This window comes from Ixodes scapularis, unplaced genomic scaffold (genome assembly GCF_016920785.2).
Source record: "Ixodes scapularis isolate PalLabHiFi unplaced genomic scaffold, ASM1692078v2 PGA_scaffold12__126_contigs__length_90152505, whole genome shotgun sequence".
Lineage (NCBI taxonomy): Eukaryota > Metazoa > Arthropoda > Arachnida > Ixodida > Ixodidae > Ixodes > Ixodes scapularis.
In genome coordinates this window covers 84,369,308-84,384,163 of record NW_024609838.1, presented here as the reverse complement: position 1 = coordinate 84,384,163, position 14,856 = coordinate 84,369,308, and the positions used below count along the sequence as shown (strand labels likewise).

The 14,856-nt window shown below is 45.6% G+C and overlaps 1 protein-coding gene across 1 annotated transcript; it reads left to right on the top strand.

Moving 5' to 3' along the window:
- The first annotated feature begins 773 nt into the window (after positions 1–773).
- LOC115321931 lies at positions 774–5,434 on the top strand. Its single transcript, XM_042289581.1, has 4 exons — positions 774–845; positions 1,014–1,302; positions 4,321–4,434; positions 4,791–5,434. Exons 2-4 carry the CDS (start codon positions 1,014–1,016, stop codon positions 4,850–4,852), a joined length of 465 nt encoding a protein of 154 aa, XP_042145515.1. The 5' UTR covers positions 774–845; the 3' UTR covers positions 4,853–5,434.
- Positions 5,435–14,856: the final 9,422 nt, after the last annotated feature.

Here is a 14,856-nt window from a genome sequence, read left to right as displayed (position 1 = left end):
GACCTATAATAATGTGGACTTGGTAGGCTGTTGACATCTCTGTTCCATGTCAGAGACCTTTTTTTTTTTTTTTAAATCGGAGTGGTCCTTGTGCAAGAGTGCATGAGACACCATCATTCAGTGTTGCAGCCTGACACAGCACAAAACCCCGCCTCATGGAAATGTAAGTCAAAACCCAATAACTCATATTCTGTTGCTTCTATTAAGTTAATGCATGAGGCATTCATCACTCTCAGCTGCCTTGTAATGTTATGACAGCCTCACCAGCTAAGTATCTGTCATGGTTCTTGCATGGCTTGGAGTGATCTCGTGAGGTGGGCAACACCCAGTGGACCATTTGCAGAATTAGTGGTTCGAGAGTGCATGGCTAAAAGACGAGAGTTCCCTGGCCGCAGGCACGTCCACTGCGTCCCGTTGGCTTATTGTGTCGCATTGACTTAGATAGAGCTCCCCCAAAACCACTTTTATCCCCCTTGAGGATTATCTTTCACCCCGAGGTAAATACAAAGAAGCCTTCGTCCCTCTCCGCTCGGCCAGCATGAAGAGAGAAAGGGCGACAAATCCATTTATTCTCGAACCCATGTTTCTGCAAAACAAGGATTCTCGTACCGTGTTTGCAGCAACCAGCGGCCAGGACCTCCGGAGCGACCCTGCAGGTCGGCCTGCTAACGCAGCCGCTCCCCACCACCAGCGGGGCGTGCTTCGTAAGCATCTTCCAGGGTCCTGCGTACCCCCGTGTAGCAATACCACCACGCTCTTCGCCGCAGGTGACCAGTGACAACCAGCGCGGCCAGGCCAGCTCAGCTGCCCTCGGCACCTTGGTGTCGGCGGCCTCCACCAGCTGGGTATGTGTCATGGTTCTTGCACTGCTTGGAGTGATCTCATGAGGTGGGCGACACCCAATTCTTGTACCGTGTTTGTGGCAACCAGCGGCCAAGACCTCTGAGCGAACCCTACAGCCTCTTTCTCCATCACCCGTTTCACCTAGGCTCACTGAAGATGTCTTTCTTCAGATGAGCCGGAAGATCAAGCAGCTGGAGAACGAGAATCATCGCTTGGTGAGGCAGGCTGCCTTACAAAAGACAAGGGAAGCGACATTCCGGTCTCACTTGCACGAGTTCTTCACTGTGGACCAACTGGCAGCTCTATCGAGATCCAGCAACAGGGGGTCCAAGTGGTCTAATGAGACGGTGAAGAAGTCGCTGCAGATGCGATCTGCATGTGGCAGCTTGGGCTACGACTTGCTACTGGAGGGGAGCTTCCCATTGCCGTCGTCTAGAACTCTAGGGCGGCGGCTTGAAGGCAAGTTTGTTGTCAGGCTACTCAAATGCTTCAAAGCTCCCTGTTGATTATTTGCAGGTATAATATCCTTGTTAGTAACTGTAGTGTTTTTGTATTTTACACAATTTATTTTTAAATGATAAGTTGGTGTCATGGTTCCTTTTTCATTTAGTTGCAGTGTGGTATGAAGGGGTAGATTATTGATATTGTGTTGGAATGATTCTCTCATCGCAGGCATACAGCACTAGTTTGACCTCAGTATCTTGCACTCGTCGAGATGTGAATTCAAGTTTAGAGGGGGAGTGTTTCCTTCACTCCCAATTTTTGTAACCTTGCTGATGCGACCATGGAGGTAATTATGCTGACGGTGTCTAGGAGAGCACCCTGTGGTGATGATGGTCGAATGAGGCTTATGGATTCCATACGAGCACTGCATGAACACTTGACTTGGGTTCGTGACAATAAGTGCCTCGGCAAACATTTGGGCAGCTCATGACTAATCTCTGCACACGAATGGCCAAAATTAAACATTGTTTACAGCTCAGCACATGCTGCACATGTTTCCATCCCCAGCCTATGGCTATACACAGTTCTCACGTGACGTCATTCTAGTCACCATTCCCAGGTACTAAGCGTCCCATTAATGTAGTGGAAGGTAGGTCAAATCTGCACCCCGTGATTGGCGCGGCCCTACTAGAATAAAACGTCATCATCTCACCTACCAATCGTGTGTGTCCTGTGTCCTGTGATGTCGAGATCGCTCTAGCGCTCTTATCAGTTGCCCTTGGGACTCGCGATGAGTTGGCCGCGTGCCGTTCGTTCGGTGATGTGCACACTTTCTAAGTGCTGACAAAGTCGCGATTGCAGCGAGTTAGCACAGTTGAGTGCGCTTCTTAAGGAGCACCGGTGTGCTGTGCAGAAGCGACACTTACAGAGAAAACACCGTCATCGTGCGTATTTCGCAGGCACTGCGATTGTGCATTGAGTGGAAGGCACACCTCCAGAGAAGAAGAGGTCACGCGCGTGTGCGACGAATTCAGGAAAACATTGTAATGTAGCGTAATGATTGTTCATGTTCCTGGTCAATATGAGTGCTTACCTCAAGGCCAAAAAAAAAACAACTGGCTTTTACCATGAATATGTGTTACTCTACAATTGAGGTCCCGTCAAGCAGTGTGCATCATTGCGCATCATTTCTTTAGTCTAAGATTTAAAACGAATATTTGGGTATAGCAAGAGGACTGACAAATCTCTCATCTACTTACAATCTCTATGTATGGCTTGATTTATTTGAAGCGAGAGTCATTCAGTAATTTAGATCAGAATTAACTGAGCCTTGGCAGTGGGTAGGCAGATACTTGAGAATAACCTAAATGAAACCAGCTAGATTTTCCTTTACAAAGTATAATCATTGCTCACATGCTGAGTTTGTGCACTAGAAAGCTATCTCTACAGGAAAAAGGCTGTTGACAAGGAGAACTAAATGACAAGCTTCATTTGTTGCTTCGATTAGCAACTGCAGAATTTACGCACATCCTTGAGAACGTGAACAAAACATACTCAAAATTACTCTTGTCTAACCTCATTTCAGTGGATTACTGTGTGCCCCTTGATATTAGGTGTTTTAGGTATGATAGTCTTTATATCATATCTAAAATGACTTTTTATTCACACTCGTTCACACTCATCCATCACTCAAATACTATAATGTTTTGAAAAATGTGTACTAAGGTAAGAGTGCTAAGCTAAGTTAGCATGTAGCTTAGCTTGTTTGTAGCTAGCTAAGCTAGTTACACACGACTGGAAGCTAACTTAGGTTAGCTTCCATTAAGCTAAGCTACCTTCCGCCATCTTGACATCAACACTGTCAAGATGGCGGAAGCTGAGCGCAATGGCAGTATCAGAAAGGCACAGCAAGTATTCAATATGCGATTCGAAATTATTCGACCCAAGTCACTATTAGCTTCTTATTCGCTTGAAACATAAAATTCGTTATTCGCACGTGCCTGCTTAAGGGGAAACTAAAGCGGTTTTGTACCTTTAAAAAACACTTGCATCATCTTCATATGGCCTCCAGTATCACGAATATTAAAATTATTTGTCAATTTGAGGCCCGGAGTAGCCATCAAAGCATTTTGACCATAGCGCTGAAGCCCCGCCCTCCCGAGGTGTAAGAAGCTAGGAGGAAATTTCTGAGAGACAGCAGCGTCGCAACAAGGATCCTCGGAATCTCTGCAGCTATTGCAAGCTTATTTGAGTGGTCGACAAATTGTGTGCGATTCACCTCATGCTCACGATTTTCACTCGCCTGTTTGTTTTGACGTAAGTTTAGTACACCTATAAACTTTCATAAAAGATTTAGCGGATGTTGGTCAGGCGTGAAAGATTGTAGCGGGAACTAGGCGTCTGTAGCAGATGACGCACCATTTCACGAGAAAAAAAAAACGCTGCATTGGGCAAGGCTGGTCACATGTGCCGGAACACTGCACGAGAGATGGTGCTTGAGCTTCGGTGGCCAGGTGAAAGTTCTTGACGTGACATCATGCCGAGTGAATTTTTTAAATATTTCTTTGCGTTGGGTGATACTTCTTGAGCAAATAGTGCATATTCAAATTTGCAGGATACAAATACGGAAGAATTTACCTCTAACTCATTTTTTTTTTGGAGAACCTCTTTAGCTTCCCTTAAAGTGTTTTCAACAAAATCAGTCAGTGGTTCACAAATCGGAGTCGGTGACACTTTTAGCAACGCACAGCTACCAAAGTAACCATGGAGTGTACTTTACTTCAGTGCTGGCATTCATCACCTTTGCTCATCAAGTGGAACTGCCAACTTTAAGAGAGTGGCAAAAACTCGTAAAAAACCAGCAAAAACCATTCGTATGGACAACAATAATGGAAGTTAGCAGCCTTTTCTTCGTTTAGTGCCCATGCTGTTCTTTTATTGACTGAGGGGGAAGTTTCAAATCATTGATTCCTTCAGTCGAGTTTACCAAACATTGCATACACTTGATGATCTAAAGCAGTTCTGTGTTTGTAGGTGAGCACTGCCCTACGGCTCCTCAGTCACTCCACGGCCACTGCCCTGCGCTTCCTGGTGGAGAATCATGGCTGGAGCACCAACTTCCTCACCACGGCTTGGTTCTTGGAACAGGTCAACAAATGGTTTGATCTTATGAGCAGCAGGCACCCAGTCCTTGCGATCAGCAGGCAAAATAAGGCCTGCTACAAGAACACCCTTGACTTTCTGGTCAAATTTAAGGATCTTTTTCTCCACCTCACTATTGGGGATGGGGCGTTCAAGCCAGTGCAGGCGGGGATAATCCTCTCTACCAAGTCCATTCTAGACCTGCAGCAAAGTCTCATTGAGGGACATTCTTTTTCATTTGTGCTCACATCCAGATTCACGCAGGACTGCCATGAAAACTTGTTTTCGGTAATGCGACAGGGCAACCCTATCCCAACTTCTTGGAGTTTAAGATGACCTTGAAAATCATCACACACTCGCAGTACCTGAAGGCGTCCAAGGCAGGGTCCTACGAACTGGACGATGCCTCCTTTTACCTGGCTGACCTCGCAGACTTGGATGTACAACCTGCTGTGCCCACCGACATTTTTCTTGAGGAGGTAGAACTCGCCATGTCACAACCTGAGGAGAATAGCTTTGACTATTACGCGGGTATGTGGTACGAAGAGTTGTAAAACATAATGCTACATGTGACACGTGTGCTGCAGCTGTTCAAGTCCCCATGGCACCTGCAAATAGCCTCCTCAGGCTAAAGAGTTATGTCCCTGACGCTCTGACCTGCCCCTCTGAAGCTGCACGCGCCCTCTTCACAATTTGTGAAAGTGTCTTTCGCAGCCTCATTGCGGATTTGATGCATGCACGGGGCATCCTGGACGGCCTATCGGCGAGGATGGCTGCAGAGAGCCAATGTGTTCAGCTGCCCGACCGCCATGAAATCAAAATGAAGCTCATCAGGCGATTCTGCCATGCACGGCTGCAACTGTTCCTGCGGGAAAAAAGTCGCGAGTTGGCGGCTGGGGCAGCTGAACGCAGGGACTTCGGCAGTCGATGGCAGGACCTCGGAAAACTAATTAGTGTTTTAGATTGCCTTAGTTGATGGAACTGTTGTCCCGTTCTCATTTTGTTTTTACTTTGCTTTCTTCTTTGTGTTAAGGGCAGCTTTCATTTTTTGCGTTCCTTCTTTACCGAGGCACTTCTGAATTTTTTTTACTCTTGCAACGGTTGTTTGTGCGAGGCCCTTTTTCTTGTGATCTCCATATAAGCCTACGTGAAGCCTCTGCATTTTTTTTTATGCTTGCTACACATGTTTGTGGGAAGTTTCTTGTGCTGTGCTTGTAAGCATCTGTACTTTTTTTATGCTTGCTACGGGTCTGTGAGAAGCCCATTTTTTTGTGCTCTGCCTGAGGCCTCTGAATTTTTTTTACACTTGCTATGGGTCTTTGCAGAACGCTTTTTTTCTTAGGCTCTGCCTGTAAACCTGTGTGACGCCTCTAAATTTTTTTTACGCTTACTAGAGATGTTTGTGGGAAGCTCTTTTTCTTATGCTCTATGTGCAAGCCTGCATGAAGCCTCTGGATTTTTTTCATGCTTGCTTCAGATGTTTGTGGGAACCCTTTCTTTTTCTTGTGCTCTGCGTGTAAGTTTGCGTGAAGCATCTAAATTTTTTTCACACTTTCTTCAGCTCTTTGTGGGAAGCTTGCTTTTTCTTATGCTCTGCATGTAAGCCTGAGTGAGGTCCCAGAATATTCTTTTACTTTTACGCTTGCTTCGGATGTTTGTGGGAAGCTTTTTTTTTATTGTGCTCTGTGCGTATGGCTGCATGAAGCCTCTGAATTTTTTTACGCTTGCTACGGTTCTTTGTGGGGAGCAATTTTTCTTCTGCTCTACGTGTAGGCCTATGTGAAGCTTTCGCTGTCATGCAATCTTGCTCTTCTGTATCATGTTTTTTTTTTTCTTGTCCTCCTCCTTGTGCTGTGCACTGCTTATGTTTCACTCATCCCTTTTTGCTTCATGTGGATGTTTGTAGCCTACACTTTCCTTCCTGGTGTCTTGCATGAAAGCCTATGCAGAGACTTCCTGCCCATGTTAGCTTGTCTTTTCCCCTGTCATTCTTCTGTTCACTTTCCTCGTGTCATTCGCACACCTCGAAATATGCACTCTCTCTGTATCCTCAAGTTTTTCACTTCTGCACTTGCTTAAGACATTTGCAAGCCATCCCTTTACTTCATGAGCTTTCCATGTGAGCCTTCACCGTGCAGCACCTTTACGCTTCTGGGAGCCTATGCTTTGCCTCCGACCCTTTTGGTTTATCCACTTGCCTATTTTAATTTTGCAGTTTCTGTGTTTTTTCTTGCAGAGGCACGAGACCCATGTCCCCTCCATGGTCATCGGTTGCAGCTTTTGGGTCTGTCTCATTTTATTTCATTGTAGTTGCAGACTTAATTATTGTCAGGTATCTGTGTGTTAGTTCGTTTGCAGTAGACCTAACTGCCGCCATTTCCTTTCCGTGAGTTAGTTTTTGTCGGACGCTCGTACTCAGTGTAACAGGTGCAAGGGCTGGGTTTTGTTGCTGTGTCCAGGATGTTGCAAGGAGACTGCTGGCCAATGGACTTCTTCCAAAACCGATGCGCCCCATTGCGGCGAAATACCATGCAGTGCATTCTGGGAACTAGTTGGCCACTCAGTTTCGGTTTCGACTGAGCAGATTCATCTCATGCTATCACGCTGCGACCGAACGCACTGCTTGCGTTTTCGATTATCTGACTTTTTTACGAATGTACAATATACTCATTCTCGAGCGATACAAAACGAAGGCCGGGGCACTTTTTTTGGTACCCGAAACACCGGATATTTGAGTGCGTATGCAAACGTAGTAAGACGTGGCTTAGTTACCTTAACGAGTGCATCTTTGAGTTCAATTTCAATAATCCCGTCTAGTACCAGTGAAGTAGAACTGAAATTTGTTCACCTGGAGCCTTTCACCTATTTTGTTTGCCAAACGTCCGCTTCTTGTTACTTCATTGGGCAAAAAGCAAGCCGCATTCTCACAGGAGTATCAAAGTTGAGCCCAGCGTTGACGCGTAAACTTTTAAGGAAACGCAATAAATTCGACCTCACTACTGCACCAAAGTTACTATGATGTCTTCCTCGTGTCATCATATATCTCCCACTCAAATTTTATGCTGATAGAAGATTAAGTTTTCGCAAACGCGGAGATGGGCTAGCTACGACGGAGGCCCTAACAAGCGTCCCCTACTCCTCGCTAAGCCTTTTTGGACGGGCTTTTCCTGACGCCCAAGATCTATGCCTGAACGGTGTGTCCGAAATTATCGCGGCATACTCAGGCAGGAAGAAAGCTAACACATGACAAATATTATGGCCATTAGCAACCGTCAAATGCACTTTGAAAAATTTCGTTCGTTTGGCGCACCGCATAGGGGTTCATACCCGTCCGGCGTACTTCTGGCGAATGGTGCAACATTTTTCACACAAGTGCTCGACTTTTGCTTTCTTAAAACGGTTTGTATGCGCGAATGTGCCTATACGATTGCAGGATAACTTTACGTGCATACGCGATGTTGAATATTAGTAAAATGCAAGTGGGTGGGGACTTCGCTTCATGCAGTGCTGCGGGTCAGTACAGATAAGAGATAAGAAGGTTTTCAATGGCACCTCCGAGTTTTACTTCGCATACACAGGCGTATTAAGAAAACAGTAATTGCAAAAAGTAATATTTTTTCTATGGACGCACGAAACGAACAAACTTCCTGATCAACAACATATAATGTAAAGGCGCGAGCTTGATGTATGCATACTTATTGGTTGCTACAGCCTGTTGATTCGTACATAAGCAAGATCCCCGAGCTTCGCAGCGTCGAGATTCCCAGCACTGGCTCGTCCAGATACCTCGAAACGCTAACAAAAAGGCTCAAGTACAAAAATAGAACAAGCATGTGTTAAGAGAAGCTATATACGTCTCGGGCTTGTGCTAAAGCTTCGAGGTCTGGCCATTTAGGTTAGTTTATAGACCACAAATGACGCTCTCGGGACCAGAAAACATGAGATAATGGCCGTTTATAGTCCACGCTCTGTGTGTAATCTCTGGTCGACGTGTCGATCGAAACTGAAACCATGCCACTCTCCTCCCTGGCCAACTAGTTCCCAGAGTGCAACGCGCGCCGTGTTGCATGCAGGGCTTTATGGAAGTAGTCTATTGTGTGCATGCATCAAGAATAGTTGTGTGTCAGAAGTTCCTTTATTTCCTTGTTTTTTGACTCCATACAGACCAATGTTGAAATTGTTGGTGGCTGCTTCATCCATGGAGTGCAAGGATCATACCTATTTGTTTATTAGGGAATAATTGACATGGCCGTGTCATACATATTTGTTACATGGTCACTGGAAAGTGTGGGAAAAGAGAGAAAGCCCATGGCCGTTGCACAGGGAAGCCCCCAGAAACACTGACCCCTGGTGGTGGCCTGATCCAACACTTTGCCGCACAAGCTAAAGGTTCATCTTGGTTGGTGTCCCCCGTGCCTGAGTGGGGCACCCTTGCACTGCTTAAAATGCCTGCTCAGTTCCTGGTCCATAGCCTGGTTTTTTCACTTGTTAACTGCCAATCAAGTTAGTGCCCAGTGGTAATATCATCATCTGACTAGAAATGAGTTGAGTTAAAGCGTCTGGGGCACAACTGGCCCAGGTGCTGCTTCATTGTGCCATGGTGGATTTTACCAAAGTCATGCAGTTTTCGACAACCTGGAAGATGATCTTGGTCCCCATTGTTCTACAGCTCCCATGTTTCTTTCAAAAACAGGGCTGCTTTCTTTGAGGTTGCTAGGTCTTTCCAGGTCTACCTTTGGCTCCTGGGTCTCAGTGATGAGGTCCATGCAGCAAACTCTAGGACAAAAGTTGAACACGAGCTCTGTTGGAGATTGTCCTCCTGTGGTAGGCGGTGTGCGACGGTACACAAGGAGCCATCTTGGCAAGTATGCGGCCAAAGAACCACCCGAGAGTTTCTTTAGACTGTCCTTGATCGTTCTGACAGCTCTCTCGGGAAGTCTGTTTGACTGTGGATAGTTAGGTGCAGTCCTTAGGTGGCCAATTCCATTCTGAGTAATGAAGTCGGTAAACAGCATGCCGGGGAATGGTGTTCCATTATTGGACACCAAGCAAACAGGAAGTCCTAACCAGGCGACCGTGTTCCTCAGATATTCGACTGTTGCAGTGGAGTTGGCTGGCTGCAGATGCCAGTGGTTTCTTTCAATCTTGGTAACTGTTTACCACAATTAGCACCGTTTTACCTTCGATAGGTGCAGTGCAGTCCATGTAAATTCTTGTCCATGGAGCCGTGGGTTCTGGCCAAGCTTGTGGCTCTGCTTCTGGTGGCATTAATGCAGCCTGTTGGCATATTGTTCAAGGTTGTACGGCATCAACCATTGCCTTACCTCATTGCGTTGATACCCATGCGTGTGTCATGGAATTCTTGGAAGAAGGTTAACCTCCTATGGGCCTTTTGACTCCGTGGATGTTGTGTGACGACACTGGTCCAACTGCCTCTGGAGGTGTGGCACATTCAGGATCAGTTCCTCAGTGTGGTTGTGATACACCAGGAGCCTGACGCAGCAGTGTCTGCTTTGCCTTGTTAAAGCCGTCGTCTTCCTTTAATACACACCTCTATTTCACATTTTTCTGGAGCAGGTGGTTGAATGGAGCCAATAGCTGAAACATTTGAGGCAGGCAGCTTGCATGCTATAGATGATGAATCCTGAGAAATAACAAAGTGCATGGCAATTCCATGGAGCAGGAACCTTCAGGTTGGCTTTCAGCCTGTTGAGATAGGTAGGTAAGTCTATCTACCTAGTGATCGAGCTGAACGACTGACTTGCTTGCATCCAAGCTCGCAGGAAAGTCCTCAGAAGTACTGGCCCTCTGGTAGCCGGACCCATCAGTGACATTGCCTTTATCTTTCGTAATTAGGTGAAAGCTTGGTAACTTACTCGGGTGGACGAAGATCAGATTTCTGTCATTTCACATCATTCATGCTATCTGATTAATTAATTTGAAGTTTTTTTGAGTGTCCAAATTGTGAAAATATTTTGAACTTTTCCATGGTATATACTGGTAGTTTAGTGGCTGGATATTAAAACTGAATGTGTGACAAATGTTAGAAAGAAGGTCCTGTCGGTGCCCATGCAAACGACACCGCTATTTTAGAACCCCATAAATTGCCGGAGCAGTATACAAAGAGAGAACAGTGCAATTTATTAGAAACGAAAGAAGGGGTCCACCGTGCACATCGGTACGGGTTTGGTGATTGGATGAGTCAATTCAGGGACGTTCAGTGCTTGTATGAAGGCTTCCTAGAGGCAGTTTCATTCACATAATGTGATCCTTCCAAGAAAAAAACGAGTAAACTGACCTTGTAGTATTTTTCTTCGTTGTTGAAGGCACAATTAAATTCATTCCAGAGCTCAGTTTAGTTGGTTAAATTATTCATATCCTTTTCATTAAAAGTCTCTATATAGCAGCACGTGTCGGTATCATTCTATGAAGTCTTTTCGTAGTCGATAGCGTGGCACCTCAACAGGACCCCGTTGAGCAAAATGACTGATCTTGTTGAGGTGAATGAAGTGCCTCATGAACGAAGGCAACAGTGAGAGTGAGAGACGCACCCACTCACGAATGTTTAAGTCCTCACAAAGGAAAATATGTCTAACGAATTTAGCAACGTTTCTATTAGAGCCCCGTCTGTCTTCACTGACGTACTCAGCAACTCTGGGCATTTCCGTGCCCAGCGCCAGTGCTCCCCATTAATAAAACGCAGTCTTAAAATGTTTGAGTCGTGTATTCGCTCTGTGCAGGATTATCTCTCTAGAAATTATTAACTATACGAGAAGGGCGCGAATTTCTGTCGCGATGAACAAAGGAGGTAGTGCTCCTCGGCCAGACTAGCAACTCTAGCGCGACTAACATCACCGACATAAAAAAAAACTAGCTTTTTAGCAACCTAGTTTTTTCAAAAAGGTTGTTTACGTTAAAACGTAGAAAACACAATCAGCAGGCCGTGCTCGCCTCCGAGCAGCGGTTGCTGTTGTTAGCTTGGAGAGACTATGCTGAGCTGTCGATGAGAAAGCTGTCGTAAAATTTCCAAAAATATATATTTGTTATTGGCGCAGTTGGTTCTGTAATTGTTTACTCAGACTTCTTTTCGAGCGTGTTCTAAGAGCCATGTTAACAGGTAAAAAGAAAACTAAAAAGTTATACTTCTTTTATTTGTTTGCAGCACAGTCAACAAGCTGCAAAGAGCAGCATGAACAAAATGAACCGGAAAAGATGTCCAGCCACCAGCAAGCTGACGACTGCGCCACTTCACCATGCTGTGCCACGACGCCAAGCTGTGCCACGACGCCAAGCCACATCGCTGATGCACCAGATGAGCCTCCGAGATTTTGCTCAACGCTTTCCACCAACCAGAACAAAATGTCTGACGACGACCTGTCGCTGCCAATGCCGACTAACGACCTGGACAAGCAAGCAAGGCAAGCACGGGGTCCTTTTCAGCCTCATCTGGGCAGCTATGCCCAAACAGAAACGAATAATCGAAAGCACAGGTTTTGTGAACACTGGTTTGCAAAGTTCAGCTGGTTTGAATACAGTCCAGCAAAAGATGTAGCCTTTTGCTTTTGTTGTCGGGCGTTTCCGCCGGGCAGTGGTATATCCAAAGCACATTTAGACCCATCCTTTGTTTCAACTGGGTTTCGAACTTGGAAGAAAGCGATAGAAAGGTTTAATCAGCATGAAAAGTCTCAGGGCCATCTTGGCAGTGTTGTGTCATGGAATTGCTCCAAAGCAAACAGATAGATTGCTTCAATGCTGGATGAAAGCTTTGAACGACGAGCGTCTCAAGTTGAAGAAAAACGAAAACAAAATCGTGAGGTGCTAAAGCGCCTTACTGACATCGTTGTTCTTCTCTCAAAGGGAGGAAGGCCATTCAGAGGGCACAGTGAAAATAAGGAAAGCGCAGAGCAAGGTCTATATTTAGAGATAGTTAATATCTTAAAGAAGTACGACCCCGTTTTGCGGGGCCACTTAGAGTCAGGCCCAAAAAACGCCTCCTATGCAGAACCCAGGGATCCTGGGTTCGAGCCCCACCCCTGCCCGTTTCGATCTGGATGAGCATCGTACCGGCGTGCGGTAGTGTATCACTACTGCGTGATGCACGTCAAAGACCCCAGGCTAGCGGCTGTACCGCACTGGCTAAATTTCTCATCTACAGCTGGGAGACTCGTCGCCCCTGTGAGGCAGACCAAGTTCTAGGCTGTATAAACACACACACAACCCAATTTTTTTTTTTAAAAACGCCTCCTACATCAGCAACAAAATACAAAATGACATCCTAGAGTCACTGCATGCAGCCATTTTTTCTTCGATTGTCCACCGCATAGAAGGTAAAACAGTCTCGCTCATGTGCGACGAAACAAGTGACTGCAGTCATCATGAACAACTCTCCGTTGTTATTAGGTACTTCTGCGAAATTAGGAACAGGCCAGTGGAGGTCTTCCTTACTCTCGACAGGCTTAAAAATTTAGACAGCGACTCTGTGTTTTCCACATTGCAAGCAGTTCTCATCACCATCAATGTTTCCTGGAATTCTGTGAGTTCCGTCTGCTTTGACGGGGCTTCTACTATGTCAGGGCACGTTGCTGGCGTTCAAGCAAAGTGCAAAGAGCAGAACAACAAGCTCGTCTACGTTCACTGCTATGCCCACAGCTTAAACCTGGTGCTTGTCGATGCATGCTTGTCTTGAGCAGAAAACAGAATGATGTTTGATTTCTTTGGCGTTGTGCAACTTGCGTACAACTTTATTGAAAACAGTGTTGTGCGCCATGCTGTTTTTGAGCGAATTTTCCAAACTGTCGGCACACAGCTGAAAACTTTGAAGTCTTTGTCTACAACCAGATGGGCATGTCGTGCTGAAGCAGTAAAGGCCAGTTCGCTGTGAGAGCTACAGCAAACTGTCGAGTGCAGTAAGAACGATTGTGGACTCCACAAAGCACCCGGAGACGAAAGCAAAAGGCAAGCGACTCCTTTCCCAGGTGATGAGCTTTGACTTTGTCTGCAGCATGGAAATAGCTCACCCTATTCTACAGCTTATTTTGAAGGTTAGCCGAGCTCTTCAGGACCCTAAAATTAACCTTACCACTGCACTCAATGAAGTCAGGCATCTGCAAAAAGCGCTGCGAGAGATGAGGCAAGATGGGACTGTCTTTAAAAAGATGTTTGCGGAAGCTTCTTCGATCTGCGAGATGAATGAAATCGAGATTCCCGAAGTTCGAAGAAGAAAGGTATCGAAGCGATTTGACCAAAACTGGGCGAATGAATGTTTCTATGCGACAAAAGAGGAGGAATTTTGTGTCGGTGTTTTCTTTCCGATGCTTGACTCCTGTGTTCGAGGGGTCGAGGAAAGGTTCACACAAGAAACTTTCGAGCTTGTGTGTGCTGTCCAGAACCTTTTGGGCCTCTCTGCGAGCGACGAACAAATATCTCTTATTTGTAGCTTTTTGAGGTAGATCCCGACAGCTTGGGTGCTGAAATGCAACTCCTGAAGTCCCGAACCAGCGACGAAAAAACAAACAGCATGACCGCCTATGACTGGCTGGATTCACTCAAAGAAAATGGGTTGGACAAGTCAGTATTCAAGGACGTTTCTCGCGCTCTTCGACTTTTTTCCACGATTCCTGTAACCAGTTGCTCGTGCGAAAGGACATTTTCGAAGCTCGCACATGTAAAGACCAAGTTAAGATCCATGATGTCGCAGGAACGGCTTCGTTGGCTGATGCTGCCCTTTGTGGAGCAGGACCTAGCAACATCCATCAGTTTTGATAATATCTTAAAGCATTTTACGACTGAAACGCGCAAACTTTTGTTATGAATGTGTTTTAATTTCGCAGGATATGCTATCGCATTAACCTACAATGTCACATAATTCTACTTTATCCTTAATTGGTTGACAGCCGGCGGAAGAGGGTGCTTTACAGCCGATTCCGTCCGAACTAAGGTTCGCCTCTCACACCAATAGTATTTTTGCACAGCTCAGCTTGAATAGTACTTTTGTATAGTGTAGTTAATTTTACTGTGTGTTACTGTTTTCATTTGCACCAGCCCTGTTGTTGTGTTGTGTTAAATTTTTTTTTTTTAGAGTCTACCGTTTGTGAATTGAAATTGTGTATCGTCTGAGCCCTCGTGCGATTCATTTTCTTTCTGTGTTTTGTGATGGCACTTGTGCCCTACGAGTGCAAGCTGTGGTTTCTTTATTGTGGGGGTCTCCACTTTTGTTTGGCAATAAATCGTTTTTGTTGTTAGAAAAGTTATCTCATCTTCTCATTTCTCCCACACTTCAAAGCGCATGTAAGCCCACTTTCACGCAGAGCACTCGCAAATCCAATTACTGCGGTCTACGAGGATATGGATACGATGACACGTAACAGTGGCAAGTATGGCGTTTTGTGGCATTACGTCATGTTCGGTGTCACAGCTCAGATTTAATTT